The following is a 27,794-nucleotide window of genomic DNA, read 5'->3' as shown; positions in this document are numbered from 1 at the left end:
GTTAAACTCTTTCTTTTCAGGAAACAACGCCTATTTTATAGATGCTGCGTTGTGTCCCTGGCTTTTAGTGATCTTCTCCTGGCGGTGTCCACATGTACTTACTCCCTTTCAATGTTTTCACATCCTTGGGTTAATTGGGTACGTAACAATCTTGCATATTGCCTCTTATATTTTTTAGTCCATTTATCGAATTTATGGCTAGAGTTCACATGGCCCTGTGCATTGCTCGTTCATGAGAGCAACTTTCTTTGGATGGGCGACTTAGTGGCTGAAATGCTGAGAATATGACTTCCATGTGAGCGGTCTGGAGTTGCAGCTGGCCCTCGGCTCAAGCAACTCTCATCTTTTTAATGGCATCGATCAGAGGTGTCTCAACGGCCCTATTGGACCATAAACCTTAGATATAGTCAATGGAGCTTCTTGTCAAAGCTCGACGACGGTTGGTCGGTAAAGGCAGCGTGAGCCGCGCTGCAAAAGAACCTTGCCTTGCCTTGCTGCGCCTTGAGTCCGAGGTGCTCGCTTCGTCACGGGTCGTGGAGTGCACAAACTGAGAGCAAAAAACGCAAGTAATAAAGCCACCATACCACATGGCTACCTTCACTTCGACTCAAAGAACGTCCCGTCCCTTATAAAATTAGATTTTGACAAATATTTCCGCATGGGTTCGAAGCTACCTCAAACTCATATGTTCAGATTTTACGGATCCCAGAATGATAAAAACTAAAAATATTTCCAGCTGAGTCGATAGATTCATGAAAACTTGTTTTCCTATTTGAATATGAATCTTAGATTAGTTTTTTCTTAATCTTCGTCGCATAAAATTATCATTAGAGCGAACCTGGTAATGTTTTTGTAATGTCTGTTTTGATTCCTTTTAAGCCTACGAATATTTTCAGAAAAAATTAATATCAATAACCTCTATCTATGCCCTGCAAAGCCACTATAAGAAAATTGATGTTTAATATCACGACCCTAAGATAAACGCCTAAATTCCACTTTGCCTCGAGTATAAAGGATCCCTTGTATCGATAAACGATATCATCATTTGTTGTTGAATCTGAATTCAGGACCGATGAAAAGAACGCTAAAAAGATTTTCTGAAGGAGCTCTGGGATCCAATATATGGGGTCAACTCAATGCTAGAGCAATAAATGTTCCTAATGGCAACGCCAAAATTTAGACAATAATTTTAAGCCATTAAGACTAACATTTTATATACATTCGATATTCGTATTTCAATCAGTGTTGGGGCCATTCCTTTTACGAGATTTGAATAACTTCCCTGAATCCGTTGAAATTCGATGGGACTTCAAGGAATATTTTGGAGAGAAATAAAATGTAATAAACTTTGGAAATAAAAAGGGTTAATTTTAAACGAAATATTGACAACATTAATCTATGTCGGACATGAAACCAATCGCGATCAAAATCCTGCACGTAACGTTTTTGCTTTCTATCGTCGTTTTTTAAAATGGAGGTTATTTGAAACATTGGCTCCTATGGCAGGTCATGATCACATTCGACCGCCTGAAATGAGCAACATGGAATGGACGGATCGGAAAAATCGATTGTTTTCAAATCCATCTGGCTGAATGAAAAAAGTTGTGAGACTGATCAAAAATAAGGCCTAAAAATTTAAGACCTCAAGGTGAAACCCTGACCCTCGCTCAAATTCCATTAATGGGGGGGGGGGGGGTAGGCAGGGAGGTTCAAAAATCGGGAAACGTAAAACTTAATGATCATTCCCCTTCGATTTTTCCGAGTGGATAGAAAGTTGTGCGAACTTTGGAGACGCGCTTCTCTTTCGATGATGTCGGTCCCCCCCCCCCGCTCGCCTCTCCCCGCTCGCCTCTCCCCGCTCGCCTCTATCCGCTCGCCTCTCCCCGCTCGCCTCTCCCCGCTCGCCTCTCCCCGCTCGCCTCTATCCGCTCGCCTCTCCCCGCTCGCCTCTCCCCGCTCGCCTCTATCCGCTCGCCTCTCCCCGCTCGCCTCTATCCGCTCGCCTCTCCCCGCTCGCCTCTCCCCGCTCGCCTCTATCCGCTCGCCTCTCCCCGCTCGCCTCTCCCCGCTCGCCTCTCCCCGCTCGCCTCTATCCGCTCGCCTCTCCCCGCTCGCCTCTATCCGCTCGCCTCTCCCCGCTCGCCTCTATCCGCTCGCCTCTCCCCGCTCGCCTCTCCCCGCTCGCCTCTCCCCGCTCGCCTCTATCCGCTCGCCTCTCCCCGCTCGCCTCTATCCGCTCGCCTCTCCCCGCTCGCCTCTCCCCGCTCGCCTCTATCCGCTCGCCTCTCCCCGCTCGCCTCTCCCCGCTCGCCTCTCCCCGCTCGCCTCTATCCGCTCGCCTCTCCCCGCTCGCCTCTATCCGCTCGCCTCTCCCCGCTCGCCTCTCCCCGCTCGCCTCTCCCCGCTCGCCTCTATCCGCTCGCCTCTCCCCGCTCGCCTCTATCCGCTCGCCTCTCCCCGCTCGCCTCTCCCCGCTCGCCTCTATCCGCTCGCCTCTCCCCGCTCGCCTCTCCCCGCTCGCCTCTCCCCGCTCGCCTCTATCCGCTCGCCTCTCCCCGCTCGCCTCTCCCCGCTCGCCTCTCCCCGCTCGCCTCTATCCGCTCGCCTCTCCCCGCTCGCCTCTATCCGCTCGCCTCTCCCCGCTCGCCTCTCCCCGCTCGCCTCTATCCGCTCGCCTCTCCCCGCTCGCCTCTCCCCGCTCGCCTCTCCCCGCTCGCCTCTATCCGCTCGCCTCTCCCCGCTCGCCTCTATCCGCTCGCCTCTCCCCGCTCGCCTCTCCCCGCTCGCCTCTCCCCGCTCGCCTCTATCCGCTCGCCTCTCCCCGCTCGCCTCTATCCGCTCGCCTCTCCCCGCTCGCCTCTCCCCGCTCGCCTCTATCCGCTCGCCTCTCCCCGCTCGCCTCTCCCCGCTCGCCTCTCCCCGCTCGCCTCTATCCGCTCGCCTCTCCCCGCTCGCCTCTCCCCGCTCGCCTCTATCCGCTCGCCTCTCCCCGCTCGCCTCTATCCGCTCGCCTCTCCCCGCTCGCCTCTCCCCGCTCGCCTCTATCCGCTCGCCTCTCCCCGCTCGCCTCTCCCCGCTCGCCTCTCCCCGCTCGCCTCTATCCGCTCGCCTCTCCCCGCTCGCCTCTATCCGCTCGCCTCTCCCCGCTCGCCTCTATCCGCTCGCCTCTCCCCGCTCGCCTCTATCCGCTCGCCTCTCCCCGCTCGCCTCTATCCGCTCGCCTCTCCCCGCTCGCCTCTCCCCGCTCGCCTCTATCCGCTCGCCTCTCCCCGCTCGCCTCTATCCGCTCGCCTCTCCCCCTCCGACGCCCCAAACGCACCAAAATTCACACCGAGTGCGTCTTTCGTTGTTAGTGTAACTAATATTTGATATTTCAGCATCGTCTGCGGAGGAAAAATCTCAAAAGAATTATTCTTTTAGATGAATGTTAAAAACCATAATCAAAACCAAAGTAGGGAAAAAATTCCCTGATTGAGCGGAATTTAGCCTTTTTTTACAATTTCTCTCTTATAAGCAAAATAATGCAAAAATGGGTGTCGGAGATCACCACGTGGAAGTACCTGCATTTTGAGCTGCCCCACCTTCCTACCCATTGGTAAATAAAATTGAGGAACGCATTGCCTCTATCAGGTTAAAATATTTTCTAAAAAATTATCAAACGCTCATGATATGGTAGCAATGGGTTGAAAATAAAATAAGCTCATCTTTACGAGCGATTTATATTGGTGTATAAGGGTAATTTCCTATTTATTTATCATTTAAGCCAGGCATATTAATTAAAAACTTACTCACCGTACAACATTGAAGCATTAACTGAGACTTGGTTTCGAAGGTCGGCATTTTTTCTCTGCTTTCCTGTCTTTTCTGTATTTCTTACATTGGTTTCATTCCTCGTCTTTTGCTGCTGTTTATAAAGTTTGGGTGACCTCTATCACGAATCTTTCGACCGCTTGGGTAATGTAAGGAATATTTAACTTCAAAATTGAACGCTACCCAAACGATTTTTGAACTTCCACTGCGGTAAGGCTAGATATAACCTGAGGTATCGCGGTCTCTCCCCAGTTTATCATCAGCGGGTAGGCCTCTGTGTCGAAATTAAAATTTCGTGAGCAAAAAATTCTCCGGTCGTGCCACTAATGTTTTTCTGTCCATCCCGTCTCACTTCCTCGCGCTCATTAGCAATTATAGCTAGCAGTAAATTGTCAGGGTGGCCGGAAAATCTGTTCATTTGAATAATCGGATATATGACTGCGTTCAGCTCTTCCAGCAGCAGCAGGGATCTGAACCAGTTGATGAGCCTACACAAATTTACAAGACCATCGAGCATAAAATTATCGTAATTAATCTTACTATCGTAATTTGAAGCAGACTGACGATGCCTCCTTTCTGAGCGGTATTCACTTGGTGGTATCCAATTTCTTTTGAATTAGGAGTATCTACTTTTTTCGCAAAAAAAATCGATAATCACAGATTTTATAACTTTTCTTATTCTCCTGCGGGGTAGGAAAACCCCCAAAAGCGGGACACCGGTTCTTATACTAACACCACATGTTCCTCTCTAACCATTGATTGATAAGTCCTCTTCCTTGTATTCATCAGTTTAAGTCTTTCTTTCCAACAAAATGGGGCCCTTTGGTGACACTTTTTGATTCCTCTCTTTTTGTTTTCACAGTATCTACTCTCTTTTCTACGTAAATAAACCCAATTCACTGCCTTGGATATGTCTTACGATTTTTACGTCATTTTATGACGTTTGCATGAAAGCTAAAGTTGCGCGGACGATCATTGCTGCTGCTCGGAGTTACACGCCGTTTCTTACTTATACTTCAACCATAGGCGGATCCAGGGGGGGGCACGAGGGCACGTGCCCCCCCCCATACCCTCAATGATATGCATGATTTTTAATACAGTCCCGTTATGATTGCGTTCGTTTTGTATTACGAGGTATCGTTGTGCCCCACCCAGAACAAAATCCTGGATCCGCCCCTGACTTCAACCATAGTTGGCAGACCCATTTTCCCCACAGAAGGTCTAGGTTGCTTTTAGTTCCTAATGTTCATTTAATGAGGAACGCATAGATATAAACCGGCTGCTTTCTCGACTGTTTAATTTTCTTCGGATGAATTGACGAAGAAAATTCTTCTTACTATTTACCAACACAAATATTGAGGATGTTGACGCAACGCTCTCCGACGATTCCCTTTTTAGTTTTTTCCTCAATTATCATATTTCTGTAGGATTAAATCCAGCAGCCATCGTCTTTCGTTTCGTGCGGTGGTCTCTCAAAAATGCTTCTTCTTTGAGGGTAACTTAATGCTCCTTCTTGCACTTGTACGCGCAAATATCGCACGATATCAAAGGTACATTTAAAAATTATTAATTTTGTTTGCCAATGTTACCCTTCTTTTGGTCTATTCGTATTTTTCCGTAAGTTTTAGTACTTCCTATGATACCGCAAAATCCATTTGCTCACAGTCACTATGGAAGGGAAGCGCGTCTCCAAGGTTCGCTCACCTTTCTAGCCACTCGGGTGGTCATATAGACCGTAGGCTCCTTGTCTGCGTTCTCGGATCTAAAAATATCGTAAGCAGTACACTCAAGTACTTATTACTCCGGGAGCACTTATGACGAAGTTGAAATTGTAATTGGTATATTACTTCACCTCTGCATAACACTACTTTGTGTCTAACTTGGACTGAGAAATCTTGTAACTATTTCCTTGTAGCTATTTTTCTAATTCCAATGTTCAGCTCAGGTTTATCATAAGGCTCGTCCAAAGTATTTTTGAAGTGTATGGTTACAAATATTGGCGTCTCTGATGGTTTGTCATTGAAGGTATTAGTCATATTGCAATGGTCTGAAGCTAAATGCAAGCAGACACTGATTTTGCTTAATCAATTTTGCAATATTCGTTTCTTACGCACTTATAACCATTAAAATAAGCCATTAGTCGTGTCTCAACGACAAAAATTGAGATAAAGTTCTTTTGAAAAATGAGACAAACGTTTGTTGAATTGAAATGAAACGAGCACCTCGTATGCCACTTTTAAGAGCCAGTTTTATGACGTGTGACTCACAATCAGTTGTTGTGACTTGTTGCCGTGGCTTTTTGCCGTGCTCCCGGCCCACCGCCCTTCCCATTGTCGGCCTTTTATGCATATGCTCATGTTCCCTTAGGCTGGGCACCCTCTCATATTGCCCAACCGCACCTGCACGGGCGTACAAACAGTGTTACCCAGATGTTAAGCGAATTAGGCTGGGAGCCGTTGGAGACTTGGAGGCTGCGCGCTAGGCTTAGATTGCTTGAACAATTGAGAATGAATATCTTTAAGAGCGACACAGAGAACATAATATTAGAGCCACACTATATTTCCAGATCCGATAGAAGTGATAAATTAATAGATATGTTTTGCCGAACGGATATATATGGGAATTCGTTTTTCCCCTGAACCATAAAGGACTTTAATAAACGCTAGTCCCAACCATAGATCTTTTATATAGGATATCTTCTGTATAAAAGATCTATGGTCCCAACCTCGTTAGAGCCCTTCATTTTTTTAAAAGCTGTAAACGGCTGGTGTCCTAACACCCCCTGCCACACGCCTTTTAGGCGGCTTGCGGGGTATTATGTAGATGTAGATGCATGGTTTCAATGCTCATCCCACCATTCATGTGCCCGCGTACAATTTCGAAGGAATTGTAGCACGGCGTTTAAAGATATTCAGTTTCAATCACGTTTATTTTACTGTTTGATTTTGTTCTTGTTGCTTTTATTGGGATCACACACACTTATATTAACATAATTACTAATAGAATTTGAAAGAAAGGGACAGAAACATAAACATAGGGCGATGACACAGCGTGGCGAGGAGATGGAATGAAGGCCGAAAATACATGGAAAAATTTCACCTGGACCGGGAATCGAACCACGGACCTTCTGCTTTCCGGGAAGATGCTCAGACCACCAATATATCCATGCTAGTCTTATCTCCAGTGTTTTCGGCGGGGGTTTTATGCAACCATTTTCCCCAAGATGTAGCCCAATGAGTCGGCCAAGAGGTGGCTCTGGGCGTAGGTCCCGCCACGAAGGAAGAATTCAACGCACACAGAAGAAGAAATGGAATTGAAGATGGTCAAAGTCACACAAACAGTACGATGCACATAGCACATGCGTATTTCTGATTGATCCTTCCTTTGGAATAATCTCTGGGGTGAGGAAAACTGCGAAAGCTATAATAATAAAAAACATTGATTCATCCAAAATTACGCTTTAAGCCAGCAAGGGTACATAATTCCTTCATGAATTTGCGTCTCATGCAATCACAATGGCTTAATGTCTACTGAAGCAGAGTTCATAATGTGACCAAATGGTGGGCAAGTAACGCATCTGTTATGTTTGAGTGCTTGTAGTCCCTCCGAAACACGCAAAGATTAGTAAGCATCAGAGCGCTGGCGTAGGGTCTTTATTTATATGCCACCCTTATCCTGCGCGATGGCAATTAAAAGCCAAAGGCTTTCAATAGGGTGGGGAGTAATTGCATGTAAACATTTTGTCAAGTTTTTACTCAAGTTTAATGTTTATGATTTTCTAAAATGAGATTTGAAAATATTTTAATGCCTTATTTCAATTATCGTATTGTATTAGAGGATTCACTGCTGTAAAAGCAGAAAGATGATATTATAACTCAGTCCCGCTAATCAAACCCGCGGCGGGTTGAGAGTTCTAGGCTTTTAATGTGTTTGCATTTTTCCTTAGGTCCTTGGAGAGCTGCTGTGCCAGTTGATACCATACGCCCAGACCGTGGGCGTGCTAGCCAATTCGTTCACACTATCTGCCATTGCTCTGGATCGATACCATGGGATTATCAACGCTACAAGTTGTCGTTGGGAACCCAACCTACGGACCAGCTTAATAATGATTGGTGTCATCTGGATGGTTGCTAATGGTGAGACTCTTAATGATAGAGAACTCCGTCATTTCATTTCTTTTTTCTAATGCACCATGAATTTATCGTGATTCCTCTCCACTGGATAAAAGTAGAGACTCTTCTTTGCTGCATGTTGACCAGCAAAGTGAAGCCAGTTTACAGGCTAGCCAATAATGAAATTTCTATTATAATCGATGCATTTATAATTTGTCCAGAGGAGAAAGCAACGCACGGTAATATTTGAAAGTTGCAGAAGAGGATAACTTCGTACCAAAAGATGTACAGTCATTTTTAAAAGTCGGTCCACATACCGGGCGTAGCCGTCTCCGTTATTCTCAAAAGTCGAGCGTCGCGTATTGCTTGCTCGTTCCTTGGCATTGATTTGACATGATCGGGTCGAGAAAATGGTGCAACCTTACTACTTAAACCCTCGCTAAGAGCGACAAGCTAGATTTGAGAGGTAGGAAGGTCCCGTGAACCCTCCCAACAGCCAAACAATTCCATCATCGAAGAAAGCGGAGAAGAATCAAAGGATTTATCAAAGGCGGGTAACTCATCGCGCGACGCAGTGAGGGGCGCATTTGGCGTCGTTTGGCACAGCGCTTAAGGCGCAAAGAAAATTTTCGGCATAGTACTCCAATATTTTTTCTCCGTACCATTTTGTGAAAAATACTTAAATATATACGCCAATGTCAATATTGCCGTTTGCGTCACGGTTATCGCCAATGATCGCGTTCACCTGTGTAGGCGGCGAAGAGTTTTCAGTCATTTTTCAATGGTTACAAGTGAAATAGCGTTACTATCCAAGTTTAAGCTTATTCGGAATATAAGTGGTGCCTACAATTTGAATACTGCTACTTATTACCATCTTGTAAATAGAAAATAAGAAGAAGAATTCGAATTTTTTACCTGGCAAAAACTACCGGTATGGCAATTGTTTTATGAGAGAGGATAATTCATAAAGCATTATTTTTTTCAGATGAAAATTCGGATTGCCTTGAATTGTTTTTAAAAGTAATATAATTTTCACTAAAAGAAGTAGCGAAATATTTATGGCCATTGATTAAATGGCAGGCTTTTAGACCATAATGCGTTGTAGGAAGTGTTGTCCTTTTTTTTCTGAGGAACAATCGTAAATATTATTGTTCAGCATTTTTTAAGAAAAATAGTGCAAGTAACATAAGTGTGGCATGATGATTATAATACAACTATTTATTGTGGTTCTGGAATAAAATAATTTACCTGTCCTTCTGAAATGAAAAACGGAACATATTTGATTATTACTACAGGTATCCTGATACTCTTGAATTACATGGAAAATATAAGACACGGTCTCCGACGTTACTTTGTGGAACCGATTCATCATAAAATAAAAATACTTTGTTCTATTCCAGGCTTTATTTTAAATAGTACGACCCGGGTGTCTGCATCGAATGCTATCATCAGGCACCTTATGATAGCATGATATGCAGAAATCCGGGTCGTACTATTTAAAATAAAGTGTGGAATAGAACAAAGTATTTTTATTTTATGATACATGGAAAATTTTGCGAGTCACCCCACCTGAGCCTCTCCCGACTTTAATTTACCACTTTAATTAACATAAACGCCCATTTGCATTAGAACCTTTCATTCTATCCATATCCTTACTTTCGCATCTCCCCTCTCCCTTACCTCAAATCTCTCCACTGTGGATAGCAGTTCTTCATTTTTTTCTCACCTTTACCCTTCTTTCTCTTTTGTACTCCCATTTCGGATGCCTCCATTCTTTTTATCTCCCATTCTTTTGGTCATCTAAATTTCCTCGCCATGAAGCACTGTATCTAAAGCAGTATATGTGGTAGCTAATAAATATAGTTTGTATTAATTGCGCAGATATAGTCATCAGTTACCCAACACGTTATATTTTTATCGGATGAAAATTATGTATGCGTAGTTTTGTGTTGGTAGGAATATGATCAGTATTTGTTCACCCGTATGACTGACTAAAGGTGTTTATTACGTGAGTGTAAGCTCTATTATTACTGTGAAACCACTTGTATATATTAAAGAGAAGGATATTTCCATGCATGCTATCACCAGGCGTCAATTACGACTGACTCAAGCAGAAAAAAGAAACAAAAAAGAGGTAAGACTTAGTTTGACCTCTCAATGAAAGGGCGAAGATAGAAGATGTACTGTATGTATCTTAAATGGCAAGAAATAGGCAAGCAAGTCATATATTTAATGCTTTCGATGATTATTTTAACTATCGAAAATACATTTATGATAACTATCGTATTAATACATTCGAACTTTCGATGAATATGAAGAAGTGGGTTAATTACTTACTGATACCTGTAACATTTTGGGAGTTATTTAAATATTTGTTTAGGGACTTGTTAGTAACGACTGGAATAAATAAAATGCCGAATTAAACATAAACATTTATCGCACATTAGTATTTTTGATTTCTCGTTCCATTAGGCGCATAAAAAACTGTAGGATATTTTATATCCCAAGAAAATGCTTAGAAATAATGAATTCGCCTATCAGAGTGCCGTTAAAGAGTGTCCAAATTACTTCAAAATATAGCAATATGCATTGACGGTGTATGATAATCATGTGTTAAAAGCATAATCTAGTAGGCTGTTTTGTAAACAACTTTTATAATCCTCTTTCGGATGTAAACTCCGATTTTCGTTTCTTCCTAATATGTGCGCTGCGATGCAAACACGTCCGTGTATTTTTTAGTAGAAGCCAGACTACTCAGACCATCTATCTTAGCAAACTATCAGGGTGAGAATCGTATGACTAAGAACTTATGCTTCGCCTTGTGTTCTGGCACCGGGAGTCGGAAGTAGCGAAGAATTAGGGAATGGAGAAGAATGCCTCGGTAAGACTTTCGCGGACGGTGGAAGTAGGTCAAACTAGCCCTTTCAAGGCACAGTATACATAGGTAATACCTGAAGTTTAAGCTTAGTGGAAAACGTAGTTTCTCGCGCTGGCCGTGCGGAACGACTTTTGAAAGTGACTGTACCTTGGCACTTTGTATATTTCATAGAAATATTTTAAATAATATGGAGTAGTGGTGATATTTTTTTTTTTTTGCAAGTACCCTAAAGAGACGTTTACAGAGCCACAGTAAAAACTCGTTTGATTCTATAGTCTGTTGAAGTTGTGTTCATAATACAACTAAATTGTGGGCAAGAAACACATCTGTTACACATATTTAAGTGCTTGTAGTCCCTCCGAAACACGCAAAGATTGGTAAGCATCAGAGCGCTGGCGTAGGGTCATCATTTATCTGCCACCCTTATCCTGCGCAATGGCTATCAAAAGCCAAAGGCTCTCAATAGGGTGGGGAGTAATTGTACGTAATCATTTTGTCAAGTTTTTGCTCAAGTTCTGTCTTTTACAATCAAAACGTCTAAGTCACAGATTCGAATTTCCATTTCTTTCCCAATCATCGATAAACAAAAAGTTTCATTGCTCGTATCCTTCGACTCTTCGAGTGGACACTTTTCTGCTGTCTTTTTTTGGGAATAAAAATGGCGTCTTTCTCAAAGTCATCCGGTACATTTTATGGTAAGTAAATTTTACAGTCAGTTTTGTTGAGCTTGGTTGAAGTCGTCTTTCCGGCATTTTAAGTTTACTCGGCTGGAATTTCATCTATTAGCGGTGCCTTATTCCTTCGTATATCTTTTATTCCTGCGTCCAATTCCGATTTTAAGATGATGGCTCCAATGTCAACCTCATTTACTTCACTTTCTTCCTCCATTATTTTTGCTCCCAGTTTTCTTCCGCTGTATTACTCAACCTGATATTCTTTCCATCTCGTATTGTTCTGTGTACTTAGTGAAGGATATTCGAGGGCAGAGTGATGTCATTCGGTGTGCACGACAAAAATATATCTCTTCCATGTACTAATTACATTGTGAAATTAGTCTCAGAACTCAAAGTCACGTATTGTCCCAGATTAATTAAAAAAGGTAACATTATTTCTAGAGATGGGCAACTTGAAGGGTCATGGACACGAGTACTTAACATTTTTTATTTATCGATGATTGAGGAAGAAATGGAAATGTTGCGTCGAATCTGTGACTTTGAAACTTTGATAGTTATAGACATCACTTGATGAGCTAGAATTTATACGCAGCTATTGATGAAATTTCATGTTTCCACAAAATGTACTCAGGTGATATAACAAGACTTAAGTATTCATCCAAATCATACTATAAAAGGTTTATCATCATCGATCGTAAGATTGGTTTGACGCCGCTGTCCTCTCATCGCCTCCCAGCTGCTCCTGCTTCACATCCTCCCTCCCTCCCTTTGAATCCACGTGCCTCCCTCTGCCCTTCCATCTCTCCCCCAAAGATAATTTTTCATGAGACCCTGGTGTCTCATGCTGTGGCCGATTTCCCCGTCTTCTGCCCAGGGTTTTCAAAAGACCATTTCCGTTCTATCCTAATCTTCTAATAGCTTTGGATGGATGAGGCAGATACTTTGTGGAGATCCATTATGAGATATGAAGTGAAACACTTTGCACTTTCCACATAAACATTTTTTTAATGTGGAAAGTGCAAAGGCTGACACCGGGCTGACTTCATCCCAGAAATGCTGCAACGGGTTAATAAAGGGAAAAAAATGGATATTTGGGAACAGTTGTGCATCGTTTCTGCCATTAGTAGGTAAGATGTTGTTACTAATGACCATGTTTTTCCCTTCCATTCTCCGAACCTTGATTTCTCCGCGACTGTCATCGTTCATGCCTCTCTACCATGCGAAAAGGATGCTCCAAAATTTAGGAACAAATAAAATACTTACTCGCTTCAACGTTTATATTTCCAGCAGTAAGACGACTCCTCTTTTTGGAGAATTCTGTCTTCTTTTGGGCCATCCAGACTTTTTCCTTCTTGCTTCCTCATTTGCTGGCCACTCGACTAGCACATCTCCTTCACCTCCTCAAGTTTATGGTTTTCTAGTTTCATGCTGCTCTTCACCTCTTCCATCCCACTGCAGACCAATGCCTTTGTTTTCTGTGCTTTGGTTTTCAACTTGTATCTTCACATTATGTTTTCAATAAGTGATAGGATTTTTTTTCAGATCTCTCTGTCTCTACCATGACATGTTGCTAAATATTTCTCTCATTTCATGATTTTCACCCCTGGCAGCGTTAATGGCTTTCTCAATGAACACATTGAAAATGACGAGGGCTACAGCACACCCTCTCACTCTTTTCCTTATCTTGCCTCTTCGCGGCTGCATCTGAATTTAATCATGAATATTTGTTTTTTATAAATGGTGGATAATTCTCCGGTCATTATTGAACAATTTTTATCAGGATCGCAAGCATTGTTTTTCAATCCACGCTATCACTTTTCTAAGTCCAAAAACTCGATAAATGTAGGTTCTTCTCCATTTTATTCTGTACGATTAGCAATATAAAGGCCAATATGGCTTCCCTTCTGGCTTAATTTTTCCAAAATCCGAATTTGTCTTTGTCCAGGTTTACTCAGCTTCCCGTATAAAAGATTACCGAGAGTAAATTCATCCTTATGGACCTCATTGTTTCAGCTCATTTCAGTTGAACAAACATTAGATTTGTCATATTTTATCCACTCCATTAATGCGTATAAATAGATTGGTGTACGGAAGGATGTAATTCGATAAAAAATGGGGAATATATTTGTGCCAAGAGTTTTGAGGTGAAGCATTAAATTATTCGATATTCGATTATGATATTTGAGGTAAAATGTTGTATCCCAGATAAATAGTTGACACCTGAGATAATAGTATTCGACTCATCTCTACTTCATACTCTAATTCATCGCAATGCTGCGTGGTTTCAGTGCATGTAGTAACAATATATTGCATGCAATCGTGGTTACGAAATAATTTCCTTGGACTTCCAAATGATTTATATACGATTAGTATCTATATAGAGCAGGGATTTGTCAAAATCTATCATTGATATTCGGGAAAGATAGAAAAAAAAATTTGAAATTTAGGTGTACAGTAATCGTAGAATTGGATTGAGCCTTTAGAATAGTTGGCAGAGGTTCCGTGATATATAAGAAAAAGAGCTTAAAATTTCGTTCCTTTGCAATCGAATGTGAAATAACACCGACCAGATATCTGATCCCCTCTGGCGTGGTATTCAGTGTTCGTAGTATTGCATTGATGGATTCCTCCACATCCCATGTGATTCGCTATTTTTTCTTTGCCTTTAAGGATCGTCAATACCTATGCTCTTCGAATATCACATCAATCAAATGGAAGTCGTCCAGATTGGCAGAGATGAGAACGAGGTCATATCCTGGACGAAGGCGGATTTCTGTGCCATCCGTTCCCACCAATCAATGACAACCTATGTCTCTCTCATCTTCACCCTCATTTTCCTGCCGCTCATGTTGGCCTTCTTGACACTCTACGGCATCATCGGTTGCTACCTCTGGAGGAGGTACCCCAACGGTCGCCGCTCCGCGGTCCAAAGATACCGCGAGATCTTGGCGCTGAAAAGGGCGGCGTCGCGGCGTCGCGGCCTTTCCCTTCACACGGACTCGACGTTGGTGGGAGCGAGTGTGTTGGGGGCAGCGGCGCCGCCTCCGCTGCCCCCGAGGCCAGTGGCACCGCGAGTGAGCCCCTTGCGTTTACTCGCGAGGAAGCGGTTGGCGTGCGCCGTCAACAAGCCCACCAGGCGTCGCATGGAGACCATCCTGGAACACGAGAGCCTTAGCGAGATGGCAGTGACCAATCCCTCGACACCTCAATGCTCTAGCAATCAGGATGCTCCTCCGCTGCCGTCGCGAGGAATAAGGGTCATGGAGAGGCAGAAGAAAAGAGTCCTCAAGATAATCTTTGTCCTCATGGTCACCTTCATAATCACCCGCATGCCTATCTGGTGTTTGAACGTGATTCACGCGAGCACGACCGAAGTAGCAAACTATTGGTGGATGATGCAGTACCTTTTATCTGCTCTTTCTCTTCTGGGCACCGTCTTGAACCCCTATCTCTACGGTTTCATGCAAGAGAGGCAAACGAATGGTGAAACGTGTTTTCCCTGCCGGTTGATCAATAGGACAAGAGAACATCTGCGGGGAGAAGTGGAAATGAATCCTCGTGGAGGTGATGCTGGAGAAAATGTGCACTAATAACTCTCACATTGTGATATCTCTGTAAAAATAAGTTAAAATATCGTTTTACCTAAGTAGCGATTTTACCCATTGGGAGAATTCAAACGTTGAATATGCCTCGGTGTTTCAACTGTATACTTGCAAAAATACCTCTGCCACGGTCATGTTATCGAGGTGTAATTAATTTAACATATCCGGTAAACAGGTACTTTGGTAATGGGGAAATGATGCCCTTCCGGAATGAAAATATTTAGCTGCATGTGTCATTAAGCAAATTACTGTATGACTCAAGAATTTCTTTTACTTATTCATCTCCATGGCAATTTTAATTGCCTCTAGGTTGATAATTGAAAGCGCGAACGATCCCTATTTTAATTATGATAAAATGCTTATATACCCAAATTTGTGTTCCTTTAATATTTCCATGCACATTTTTTTGTTGAGAAATGGTTACCATTACATATAGTTATCTGATATGTACAAGTTGAGGGACGCTGCCAGGAATAGCAGACTTAGGAAACAATTTAATAAAAAAGATCGCATTGGACAAATTATAATGGAATATAAGGTTCGGGGTTGACTCAGCGCTGAGAAAAAATTAGGTTTGGAAAAGAACGGTTACTTTATTCGATAAAAAGTTAATTTACGCTGTTTTTTATGGAATCAGGTAGCATATATTGATGGTACAGTTAAAGTGGGAACACGGCGAGAATAATGCAATGTAATGGTATTCTGTGGATTAAAGATGTTATGTAAGCGTTGAAAAGTATTAAGCACAATTTTCTTCATTTCATCCACACATTGTCTGCTGTCACATCTGCCTGAAACATTCATGATTCTTTTTCTGCGTCAAGCCAGCGTCCTATATCTTCGAGGGCACTCTTAGCCACTCCCATTAGCCGACCTTCAGGCAAATTTTTATTTTCCTCCTGCAGCAGTTTCACCGTTTCCTCAAGGCAAAATTTAGCTTCAGTCAACTTCTTCCTCGCTTCGTTGGACTCTGGACTGGACAATTTTTTCCGCCATAGTTCCACCAACGTAGAATGCAGCTCAAAGTAGGCCACGGCCGCATAGACCCCGACCCTGGCAAGGGTAGGGTCCAAGGCCCGGTACACTCCCAAGAGGTCCCTGCACATGGTCTCCTTACGCCGCAGCTCGTCATGGTGACCACTGCGGCCGAGCATCTGCAGTAGGGAGTGCTTGACAGCGAGACAGTGGGAGTTGTGCGGGTGCAGGAGGGTTTCCAGCTTTTGGAGCAGGTCCTGGAGTGCCGTACTGGACGGAGGCCGCTCCTCCAGCGCCCTCTCCACTTCCGACCCCAACCCCAGCACCAGACTCCGCACCTGCTCGCCGCTCAGCATGGCCGCCTGTCCCGAGCGGGTGCAGTCGCTGCACTCCCACTCCGTGTGGATGCCGAGGAGTGGACTCTTGGGGAGCAGCACGCCGCCGTTGCATCCGAGACAGCGCAGTCCCGCGATAAACGTGCCCATCTCGGTAGGGTCGGCGCATCGCTGGCACGTGCACTCGAAGTACTTGGTCACCTTGAGGTGGTCCCGCCTCTGCTGCGTGGCCCACAGCACGTGGGTATACATGGTGGTGAGGTGCTCTCCCGCCTCGATGGCCCGCGTGGCGCTCACTTGAATCCTCTGCCGCTCGTCAAAGGAATGCCTCGTGTTGGGCACGCAGCTGTGCTCGAGCAGGCACGTGTCTGCGTAGAGGGCGACCGCGTCCGAGGGCCCGGGCAGACGGATGTCGAGGGCGTTCACGTCGAGGACGGAGCAGACGCGGGCGATGGTGGCCGGCGAGAAGTCCCATCGCCTCGCGGTCTTCTCGTCCATGCGGCTGCCGTCCATGCGGCCCAGGTTGAGCACCTCCCTCAGGAACCGCGTCACTTTGGGGATGTCCTCGGAGTGCGGCTGGCCTGGATGCGACTCCATCGACCTCAGCGTCTTCCACTGCTCGGGCCGCACTCGCTGCAGCAAGAGGCAACGCAGAGGCGTGATGGACCCATAGGCCGTTTGGATTTGCTCCTATGGGAAAGATTAGTTTTTCTTAATTTTTATATTAAATGACCAATGACCTTGGCCTGTCTGAATATATCCACGGTAGCATTTGGATTCATTTTCCCCAAAATTTTCTATTTAAGGCCATAATGATTTTCTTACATATTCTAAATAGAGTTGCATTCATATAAAAATTAAAACCATTCGGACACAGACGAAACGAATGATGGAAACCGATTTTTACTAACGGCCGTCTTCACCTGGAGTGATCCTAGACGTGTTTATCGTGCTTATTTGGAATCTGAGCTCAGATTTTTTCTTAGGATTTTCTCGCATATTTAGCATCTGGAAGGTCCGTATTCAATGTCTAGAAGTAATCTACTAACATGTTGCTGAACTTCCCTTGGTGTCATTTTTCCGTGGGTAAAATATCCTGGTGGAAACGCTCACACTGTTCATCACTAACAGCGCCGAGGTTTGGTGGAAAAAGTCAAGCTTTCGAGTCGAGAAAGTGAATTTTTAAATTCATATTGTTGCTCATTTGTGGTACGATTTGGTCAGATTAGCTCCAGATTGCGATAATTTTCACCCATCATATTTCTTAAAAAAATTTTAAATACATTTTTGAATGCGCCCCACGCGCTTTTTTCCATTGAACTCAATTTCTGTTGAATATCCGAATCCTTCATAACTTCCCTAATCTGTGGCCTAATACAAATTCCTTCTATGATCTTTGCCTCTCTGATTTTAGGGAAATTTGTATCAAATGCGTGAAATCAGAATCATTTTTGCCCATGGCTTTCACAAAATTTTAAAAAGTCCTCTTTTAATATTTAAAGGTGGTAAAAGAATATTTTTCGGATCGACCAAAGGCTGAAAATGAATATTTTTGGATCCAGGAACGAGTGCTTTACGTTCCGACCAATTTTTCTCATTTCATGATTTTTTGTCTTTGCTATCCCACTCGCTGATAAAGCAACAATATTTTGCGTAGCTAAGCTGTAAGCCTAGTAGATTGCCACTACTTTTGTTTCGCCACAAATTTTCACCACTTATATTTTTCGTAGTGATTTTTTTCTAAATGTAACTGGATATTCTCTTAACATTCTATAGCGTCAGTTCCATGAGTTAGCAGTATCTATGGGAGATTATTGCCATTTTTTAAGAGAACAGCCTTTAAAATAACCTTGAAGGAATCAATGAACAAACGCCAATCTGTGTTGAATTCAAAATTAAGAGTATCCATAACAAAGAGAGTACTACAGCAAAAAGTAAAGTTGTTTTCTCGAGAAAAAATAATTTAAATTCGCCATGGCGAGATCGAGGCATAGAAATTTTTGTATTTGGATCCAGTTATTTCCAACCCTGTAATCGTGATCCTAAGATTTCACTCTGATTTTTGAATAAATTTAAATCGCGCATTGGGTCATTTGAATCCTCTTGCGTTACAAAATGAGGTCCATCAGAGGTACTCGGTCCAAAATTGAGGTCCTTTGAGTTTTCGAATCCTTCGTTCTCACGTACTTGATTACTTTCCGAATCTTCGCTAACATTAATAGATTCCATTGTTGGTGACACAGATGAATTTTTGGAGTGAGGGACCGGTAGTATCGCTGACTCCACATTGTTTGGATATTTTACTGTGTGTTTAGATTTCCGTGTAGTTCCTTTAATTTTTCAATCAAAAATATCAATCTGAAAAATTATTCTTTGGTTCCAGCCAAATCATAGGGACGGAAAATATTTTTATGACCTTTTCCCTCAGTCCGACCAGTCATAAGGCTGACAAAGGTTCCACATATCACATGGGGAGCCCATTCTTAATCTTGTCCACCCAACAGGCAGTCAAAAGATAGCTAGTAATCATGTATCAAAAAGGTAGTAAAGTTACACCTTTGAGCCGTAAAAGTAATTTACCGCACACATAAGAAAAGTTATCGGGATTGTTCATGCACTATCTAGGCCCGATGAAAGTTAACAATTTCTAAGTGATTACAATGTAATAAGCTGTAATTTCCTGCGACTAAAAAATTCGCCAACCATCTTCTGAGAAAAAAAGACGTCTTCACGTGCGACAGTTGGTCACATACTGGTGTAAAGCGGCAGCTAATTCAACACAGCTTTAAGCAAAACGATAAGATAATGCAAGCAAACAAGCATAATAATGCAAGTTTAAACATTTTTGACAGGATAGGAAGGCATGAAATCGTAGGATAACATATTTTGGCTGGGAAGTTTTTATTTTCACCTGCTCATGCCACCACGATATATCAATGAAATGTATTACTACTTTCGCAAAAGCAAAAACATGCATAAAGCTGTTCTTTGGAAACTCGACGTGATAGAAAGAATGTAAGCACAGATTTGGAATCAGCGAAATTGAAAAATGCGAAAGATCACCCAACAATGTCTCTAGAACAAAATGTGTGGAGGCAAAATCGAGTAAAAATTAACAACGGTTTAGCTCTGCCTTCGTCTGTAGTAGCAACCATTTTTATTAATTTCATTGGAGTAGTGAATACTCAGTTACCCTACAATAACATTTCAAGGGCAGCGTCTGATAACCTATCTAGAATTGGAAAATTTTATGCAAAAAGAGGGCATGTATTTCACTCCCGTGTCAACCCGACGGCTGAGGACGCATATAATTTGTATCGAGTGATATTCAAACTGTTGAAACCGACTTTTCACCTATCCCTGGACTTGTTTTATCCGGTGTAAATCGTTGCTGTGCTTTCTTCGACTTTTCTGTCTTCAACTTCAAGGAGTACTGAGGTTGCGACAAGACAATTCGTTGAAGGTTACCTTAAATTAGACGAGGAGGTTCTCATAAAAAAACTCGATTGAAGTTGTAGAAATATCCGTCAATATAAATACAAATGTATGTACAGTGGCGGAAAAAATTAACGCAAAGCTCGTTGGCGTCTGAGAGCGGCCAGTTCAGGAACTACTTGTCTTCCAAAATTTTGCCCTCGTAATGCTCTCATACAACCGGGAGTTTTAAAAGCAATATATCCCTTATACCGTGGAAATAATCATACCCGTCGCATTATGACAAGGCGCAAAAGATCCAGCTACGAATGCTTCGCCATATTCTCCGAAGTATGCTTCGCCCTCGATTAACCTAGAATGGAATCTACTCTCGTCGGGACATCATTGGACTCAGCCGACATATTGGGCATTGAGACTGCCTTATAACCTAATCGTTCCCGTGGTGTAGTGGGTAAAGTATCATGCTTCGAATCAGAGGTTCCACGGATCAAGTCCCACGGTCGGATGACTTGATGCTGCACACACACACAGTAAACATTTTTCTGATCTTAAAACTTCGCCATACCTATCAATAGGTCCAAAGGATGTTGCATGTCTATTGAATTCTTACTCGCTTATTAATTTGTTGAAATTAAACCACCATATTGCATAGACATTTGGGCAGTTGACTGAGGAGTGAATTTTGACTACCATTTCCGCGTCGTCCACCCCAGCTTCAAGGCCCCTAACATTAGCTGTATGTGCAATGTGTCACGGCCTACTACTCCTCCCTCATTTCAAGGGAAAATTCCCCAGATGTTCTGCAGAGCTGACCGAAGGCAGAACATAAAGCCGCCCAAACTCAGTAATTCTCAATCGGGTAATTTTGGGCGTCTGCGTATGTATTTCATCAGAAACATTGAACAAATGGTTAAGTTAATAGAGGTTAGACTTACCCTTAAATTTTCCAACAAAAAGAGCATCACGCATACATTTAAAAAATATTTCATCATTATTATGGAACTAATGTTGTTTCGAAGTCATAGAAATACTGGACTGTTCGCGTTTTCCGCTATTTATTTAATCCCTACTTCGAACTTCTGATTACTTTTAGCACTCAACATAGGTTAAGGAATAGAATAAATCTCACAATCAATTATTCGAGGTAATTTCGCGGCAGAAATGCGGTTGTAAGACATTTATGTTAATTTACAAACTAACTTTTTCATAAATTAAAATGATTTTTCATCACCTTTACCTATCAATGAAGAAATTTTATTGTTGTAATTACATGAATTACCATTCATTGCGACATCTTCATTTTATGGACGAAGTTCCAGTATTCTCTATTCATTGAGGAGGGCTATAGAGTTTTTTCGACCATCCCGTGAATTATAGTGTGCGGTCGAAAATTCCCATTGTCTTAGAAAAAAATATATTTCCAGTAAGCCACGTAATGCTTACAAAAAATTTACCTCATATACAGCAGACATTTTCTTTTCACTTTCTTGCGAAGGATTTACTCCCATGATTGCTGCATAATTGAAATATGCATCAAAGATGGACTTCTGAAGCAGTCTACGTAGCAAAATAAAAGTAAATGAGTTTAATTGTGGACATTAAATATTTTGCGGAAAACGATTCGGACACAAAAACGGAGTAGACAGGTAAATGACTGCAATATACAGCATGTGTGTTTCAGAAAAGAGGAGAATTATGCAGGAATTGATAAAGAAAGCTAGCACCAGCTAGCTAGTATTTGAACAAAAGAAATATTCACTAGAATTAGAAGAAATAAATTCGAGAATCAATTGATTGATTATACCTGAACAAGAAATTCACGAGGAAAAATATATCAGTCCATGAGATGTATCAACTTATAGCAAGGAAATATTAATAATAATTCGATTACCACGGAAACAAATTCTATATAAAATTCATTCCCTTCTATAAACTCAAAAATAGAGTCGAATTCCATTAAGTTCCTTTCCACCCATTCAAATTTCCGTAATCTTTCCAGTTTCCTAAATAACTTTTCAACAAGTGAAAATTATAATACTTTTCTGATTCTCATTTTATGTCAGCATATAAAATTGAAAAACATTCAACGCTTAGTTCAGATACATATATTTTAATAAAGATTCAATTTTTAATTGACGTTTTTAATCAAATATGCGTCCATATCCATCATCTTTGTGATTGAAAATCAAGTTTTAAAGACATTATGAAGTTCAAAAAAATCGAAAGAAATCGTTTACGGACCAAATTAATCAATTTCTTCGGATAACTAGATGAAAGAAATTATTGAACCTTAAAATGGCCATAACATATTCCGTTACCTAAATCAATTCGTCTTCGCATTTCTTTTCAATTGCAGTATGTTACAAGTTGTTTCAATAAAATCCTCAAAAAACTGTTATTGGGCGGAGAATATTGAGTAATGCATTCCAAAAGTGAAATGAAAACATACAACTGATTTCTCGGAGGTGGCTCAAAAAAGTGCTTTCATTCTGCTATAGGAGTTTTCCCTTGAAGGGGAGAAGAAGCGTAGGCCGTGACACATCGCACATGCAGCTAATGATTAGGGGCCTTGAAGCGGTGCTGGACGACGCGGAAATGGTAGTCAAAATTCACTCCACAGTCAACTGCCCAAATGGTAATGCAATATTGGGTGCTTTCCATTCATGCGACTCATGAGTCGACTTGTGTCGGCTCGCGGCATTTGTTTATAACTCTCCTATTCCTGTGCGTTACCGTTTGTTGACTTGTGTCAAAACAGTCGGCGACACACACCGAATGGAACACGAAAACCGCGACGCAAGTCGACTTGTGTCGACGTGTGTCAATGAATGGAAAGCACCCATTGTGGTTGAATTTCAACGAATAAATAAGCGAGTAAGAATTCAATAGACATGCAACGTCCAATGGACCTATTATTAGGATTTGCGAAGTTTTAAGATCAGAAAAGTGTTTACTGTGTGTGTGTGTGCAGCATCAAGTCATCCGACCGTGGGACTTGATCCATGGAACCTCTGATTCGAAGCATGATACTTTACCCACTACACCACGGGAACGATTGGGTTATAAGGCAGTCTCAATGCCCAATATGTCGGCTGAGTCCAATGATGTCCCGACGAGAGTAGATTCCATTCTAGGTTAATCGAGGGCGAAGCATACTTCGGAGAATATGGCGAAGCATTCGTAGCTGGATCTTTTGCGCCTTGTCATAATGCGACGGGTATGATTATTTCCACGGTATAAGGGATATATTGCTTTTAAAACTCCCGGTTGTATGAGAGCATTACGAGGGCAAAATTTTGGAAGACAAGTAGTTCCTGAACTGGCCGCTCTCAGACGCCAACGAGCTTTGCGTTAATTTTTTCCGCCACTGTACTTACTGACGTAATCAGCAAATTCATTATAGGGACGGTGACCATATTTGGATTGCAGTGCCACGTGAAACGGAACTCTCACATTTTGAAAAATCGAAATCAGCTTTTTTCTGCTAAATAATCGAAATGGAAGCTTATTAGTAACAGCTGTGTATATAGAAAGAATTCAATTTTAGTTGCAATATTGTCAAGTCGGTGTTTCGCCGCCATCCGCTCAAAACGGATAAATTTCTTTACAACTGATAAAAAATGAATATGCGATTGTTAAAGGAAGTTAGGTCGAAAAAACGTGGAATTGGGCAATGGAATGCAGGATCTAATTTTTTTCATCACCGGTATTTAGTTGTTGAAATGGAAACTGGATGAGTGTGCGTACCTCGGTGACTTGGTGACCGGTAAGTGCTTCAATGGTCCGCTCCCGTGACGTGCTGAGGATGACGCACTCGGCCGCGTGGCTGCGGCTCGTTCCGGAGGAGCAGCTGTCGGCGCCGCACGTGGGCCACAAGCAGCGTGGACAACGGGGCGCCGACATGGAGGAGGCGAGCGCCGCGGGGATGGGCGCGCCGCAAGGCAGGCAGACGGGTGCCGAGGGCCGCCCGAACGGTGGCCCCACCACGAGCGGAGCCTCGCTCACCACCACGTCCCGCGGCGCGATCCGACGCGCAGCCACCAGGTGGCGACCGAGCTCCGGCGTCGACTGCACCTGTGAAAGGGACGCTTCTAGGAGGAGCCTTGCAATGCAGAGCCGGGGAATGACACGCGAGCCGATACAATATTCTCTTATTTGATCAACTTCGTCACCCAATCGCCTCGAGATTTGTTAGTCCTGGCTCTGGTCATGTGCGCTAGGAAGGCTAGGTGAGAGGAAGGGCCGACCGCGAATGGCCAGGGGTCGACGGCCCTTCCGGTGGATCAGATTCACCTTACCATCCAGCAAGTGAATGCAGGAGAGTCGAATGTCTCGACAGTTTGACTAGCGACGGATTCCTTCGCGGGCACGAGACAACCTATCTTCTGCGCCTGCTATCATCTCTCCCACGCGTGTACTGATCTTTTTTTCATCACCCCTTGACATTTGCGGTGTTGCACTTCCGTAGTATATATGAGGGCCATCATAAGTAAAAAATTACTCCCTTACTGTTTGACGCTTTAGTATTATCCATTAACTAATTTTCGCAATCGCTTTGCTTTGTCACTTATTTGCTATTTGTAGTTATTTCCAAGCCATGGTTGTGGTAATTATAGAGGATATAGTTTACTCTTTATGAATATTATCTATTGCATTTGGAGAAGAAGAGTCATTGTTTTGTGAGCGTGGGATTGTAGAATGGCCTTAATTATATTATGAATTGCCTCGTTTTTGCTAATCATGTAAAGTCTGATGGGATCGTCATCTTAAATGATTAAAAAATCAATGAACCATCAAATAATAAATCATGTTAATAAAGATTCATGGGAAAAAAACTTTCCATGTTCCCAGCCAAATGGATATAAAACATGGTTCTCCTGGTAATATTACAAGTAGCCGCATGGCGTAGGCAACCACATTGGTTAAGGAGGAAGATTGGAAACCCCGTTGGAATAAACGTCAGTTTTGAGAGCTCAGAAGTTTTATTTTAAGCACTGCTTTCTTTAATTCACAATTTAGCGAGCAGCATCAGAAAAGTAAGTAGGCTTGGGGTTCGCAAAAAAATATTACCCAAGCAGTGGCAGGTAAATTTTCTTGATTGAAAAACTGTTGGATAATCGTTTACTGCATTATAGCGTGATTCACAATACACCGCATTGTTTGATATAGTGTTGAAGTGGGATCAACTCCCGGTTGATAGGTACCTTCGGAGACACCTAAATAAAATCCTCGAAGTGCGAGGTGGCCCAGGGAAAGGAACTAGCCCTCATACCCTGAATGTGTGGTATTCAAATAACTGTGGCTAGTCCGGGGTGAGCTTTAGCCTCACTTATCCAAACCAACCTTCGGGTTAAATCGCTGAGTGAGTAAGATGCAAGAAAAGAAGCAAACGATCGAAAGAACAGAGAAAAACTTAATTATCATGCGTTTTTAATAATTCAAAGATATGACGCTTATGAGCTCCGCTAACTCGGTAAAATTAACCTTTCTCTTGGTTAAATAGCCTATAAATGGAGTGAATAACTTTTGCTATGCGTATACATCTCACGAAAGAAGAATAGCATGATCTTGGAAACACTTGAATGCCAAAAAGGATATTAAAATGAGAGGCAAGTGCTGCTCAACGTTGTTCAATGTATTCAGTGAAAACGAAAGAACTTGGGGTACCAACTCACTTTACGAGGTGAATGTGTATTCTTCTTTACCATTGCTTTGCTTGAGCGTGCACGAAATGAGCTTTTCTTACAGCTCAAATCGAGAGTATTTTCTATTTTTTAATATATGAATTTTTTTAGAAACTCTAGTATTTCATTGGAAAACGTATGCGAAGACTGAAAACAATTATTCTGGTCACCATTGCTTTATTAGAAACGTTTATTAAGGAAAACCCTAAGGATTAATTCTCGAAAGGAAATTAGAACCGCTGAAAGTGAGATATTCTACGGTTCTGTTGCTCAAGTTGTGAGAGATTGGGATTGAAATGGATTCGTTTGAACATTCGTTTGAGCATACTAATAGTTATCATGAGAATGTTACTCGCTCATCTTGAGGAAGAATTATAAAGCAATGAACGACATTGCGAGGCAGGATAGTTATTAATTCTCTATGCATTACGCAGCTTTGGTCAATTATTCACTGGCATTTTTTATTTGTATTAAAACGAACTAACCACTCAACTCCTTTCTGATGATTAAGTATGAAGGCCTAAATAAAATGGTGTGTTGGTCCTCATTGTGGCTACTCACGTACTGAAAAGAAATCTATTCCTTATAATAGAGGAATGATATGAATGATGATTTTGGCAAGGGAGATTGGATGTTCACTTGCCCTTGCTCCTCATTGCCATCACAAATCTTAAAGATTTTATTTCTCATCCGTACCGTTTTGTTTTAATTGACCATTTCCCATTTTGGGTATTAAACAAGAAAAAATTGAGTTGGTGAAACTGTGCGCCTGATTTTCGCTCCGTAATTGACGGGTTGAAATGCTTTACTTTTTCATCTCTAAAATTAGGTCGATTGTACTGCAAAAATGCAAGGGGCTACATTCATTGGGTTTATTTCTGCAGTCTGTTCCGCACGTGCTTGGAAATCACGTCCTGAGCAGATTGCGTCGTGTGGACTTGAAAGAAATGGATTCCATCTTGCCGAACTGTGTGGATGCTGTAGAAGAGGAGGAGGAGGAGATGGTTGGGAGCAGTACATTCCAACGCGGCACGAGCGAAGAGTGCAGTCACAGTGCGGGTGGCTCATCCTCACCTGGAATGCACGCTGGCATGCTCCTTTATGCTCCTTCCAGTGGGACTTCTGGTGCTCCTTGTCGCAGTAGTACGTGAGCCGGCATCCACTGCACTTCAAGGTGGCTTCGAGGCCGCACATGGCGCACTTCCCGACCGCCTCCCCGCCGCCATCCGCAGACTAAACAAACGGCAACACGCCAAATCAATTAATTCTATACTCCACACCAAAACCACTCACGTGAAGATAAATCAATTGCAAACTCAACAGTCTGAATCACACGTGCTGAAATACACATGATCAGTTGAAATTGAATTGCAATCGTGCACGGAGAAAGTAATGCCTAGCTATCCGGCGGGAAAGCTTAATTTATTTCGGCATTCGTCATATGATCGAAGTGCACTCTCAATGAAACCCATCAATCCTAAGCTGGGCACTCAAGTGCGTTGGTGCAGTGATTGAACTCCCAGAGCCATGCGCTCCCTGCTCGTGCTTGGAACGCAGCCAAGCTCTCGGCTTCCGAGCCACCTAGCAATATAATACCCGACCTCGCGCTTTTGCACAAACCACTCAACCACAAAATGTTGCGTACCATTGCGTCGCCGCCAATCCGTCCGTTGCGACGAGCAAAGCCGGCCGACTGGTCCGCTGCCGACGTGACCGCTCGACCCGCCGCCGCTCGGTGCGCTCTCACACCCCCACGCGCACGCGGCGGCCCTTGGGGCGGGGGAGGGGGCGGGCATTCTAATTCTGGTGGCAGCTCCGGTCGGGAGCGGTGTCTAGGCCTCATTCGGAGGCCACGCGATCGTGAAGAGACGGTGTTTGAGACAAATTAGGCCGAAATGGTATGTACTTGTCCGTTTGCCGGAGAAGCACTTGTGAGCATGCGATCTGGTTGAGAATCTTTTGACGGCTTTGTAAATCTGCCTTTCGCCCTCTGCGGCGGGTGAGAAGGAACTGCTGCTCATGTGCTCGCATGTGGCATGGCGCCCGACGCATGTGTCGCTGCAAATAGCACGCGCCTCCGCTTCTGCGATCGCGGGCCTGGCGACACATTACTGCTGATAACATTTGACAAGGATGACATGCCCCTGGCGGGAAAACGATGACATTGATTGCACTTGCACCTTCTCCACGGGTCTGACTTTGAGACTTTTCGTGACTTATTTCTTGCCGGCCTCAATGCAACATGCAACGTTTTCAACATTCAGCGCTTGGTTGCATGGGCATGTGTAA

The 27,794-nt window shown here is 43.0% G+C and overlaps 4 protein-coding genes across 7 annotated transcripts in view; 3 read left to right on the top strand and 1 right to left on the bottom strand.

Annotated features, from left to right (window-relative positions):
- LOC124170936 (protein transport protein sft2) overlaps nt 1-88 on the top strand; it is a 76,561-nt gene extending 76,473 nt beyond the window's left edge. Inside the window, exon 4 of the mRNA XM_046550005.1 lies at nt 21-88. Within this exon, the coding sequence (XP_046405961.1) occupies nt 21-41 (21 nt within the window). The 3' untranslated portion in view covers nt 42-88. The remainder of the gene's footprint in view (nt 1-20) is intronic.
- On the top strand, nt 59-15,815 carry LOC124170934 (5-hydroxytryptamine receptor 1A). 2 transcript variants are annotated; one of them, XM_046550002.1, is made up of 3 exons: nt 59-138; nt 7,757-7,946; nt 14,145-15,815. In XM_046550002.1, exons 1-3 carry the CDS (start codon nt 112-114, stop codon nt 15,062-15,064), a joined length of 1,137 nt encoding a protein of 378 aa, XP_046405958.1. In that variant the 5' UTR covers nt 59-111; the 3' UTR covers nt 15,065-15,815. The 2 variants fall into 2 exon arrangements, with proteins under 2 accessions (XP_046405958.1, XP_046405959.1); XM_046550003.1 differs by lacking the exon at nt 59-138 and adding an exon at nt 6,941-7,541.
- On the bottom strand, nt 15,650-27,353 carry LOC124170932 (SET domain-containing protein SmydA-8-like). Of its 2 annotated transcripts, none has more exons than XM_046549996.1 (4): nt 27,151-27,353; nt 26,580-26,738; nt 23,569-23,895; nt 15,650-17,076 (listed from the first exon to the last, which is right to left on the bottom strand). In XM_046549996.1, the coding sequence occupies exons 1-4, from the start codon at nt 27,346-27,348 to the stop codon at nt 15,877-15,879; spliced, it is 1,884 nt and encodes a 627-aa protein (XP_046405952.1). In that variant the 5' UTR covers nt 27,349-27,353; the 3' UTR covers nt 15,650-15,876. The 2 variants fall into 2 exon arrangements, with proteins under 2 accessions (XP_046405952.1, XP_046405953.1); XM_046549997.1 differs by lacking the exon at nt 27,151-27,353 and adding an exon at nt 26,827-27,120.
- LOC124170933 (SET domain-containing protein SmydA-8-like) overlaps nt 27,321-27,794 on the top strand; it is a 98,807-nt gene continuing 98,333 nt past the window's right edge. For both annotated transcript variants that reach the window (XM_046550000.1, XM_046549998.1), the window contains exon 1: nt 27,321-27,403. In XM_046550000.1, coding sequence (XP_046405956.1) covers nt 27,401-27,403 — 3 coding nt within the window. In that variant the 5' untranslated portion in view covers nt 27,321-27,400. The remainder of the gene's footprint in view (nt 27,404-27,794) is intronic.

The sequence above is a fragment of the Ischnura elegans genome, chromosome X, assembly GCF_921293095.1.
Source record: "Ischnura elegans chromosome X, ioIscEleg1.1, whole genome shotgun sequence".
Taxonomy (NCBI): Eukaryota; Metazoa; Arthropoda; class Insecta; order Odonata; family Coenagrionidae; genus Ischnura; species Ischnura elegans.
Note: the sequence above shows the minus strand (reverse complement) of the source record. Positions and strands in the feature narration are given on the sequence as shown.

Coding starts and splice junctions, on each gene's coding strand:
- LOC124170932 (XM_046549996.1), bottom strand. CDS start 27,348: ATGAGGCCTAGACACCGCTCCCGACCGGAGCTGCCACCAGAATTAGAA. Junction 26,739..27,150: donor GGATTGGCGGCGACGCAATG/GTACGCAACATT, acceptor CCGTTTGTTTAG/TCTGCGGATGGCGGCGGGGA. Junction 17,077..23,568: donor CCGGTCACCAAGTCACCGAG/GTACGCACACTC, acceptor TCTTTCCCATAG/GAGCAAATCCAAACGGCCTA.
- LOC124170934 (XM_046550002.1), top strand. CDS start 112: ATGTTTTCACATCCTTGGGTTAATTGG. Junction 139..7,756: donor CACATCCTTGGGTTAATTGG/GTACGTAACAAT, acceptor ATTTTTCCTTAG/GTCCTTGGAGAGCTGCTGTG. Junction 7,947..14,144: donor CATCTGGATGGTTGCTAATG/GTGAGACTCTTA, acceptor TTTGCCTTTAAG/GATCGTCAATACCTATGCTC.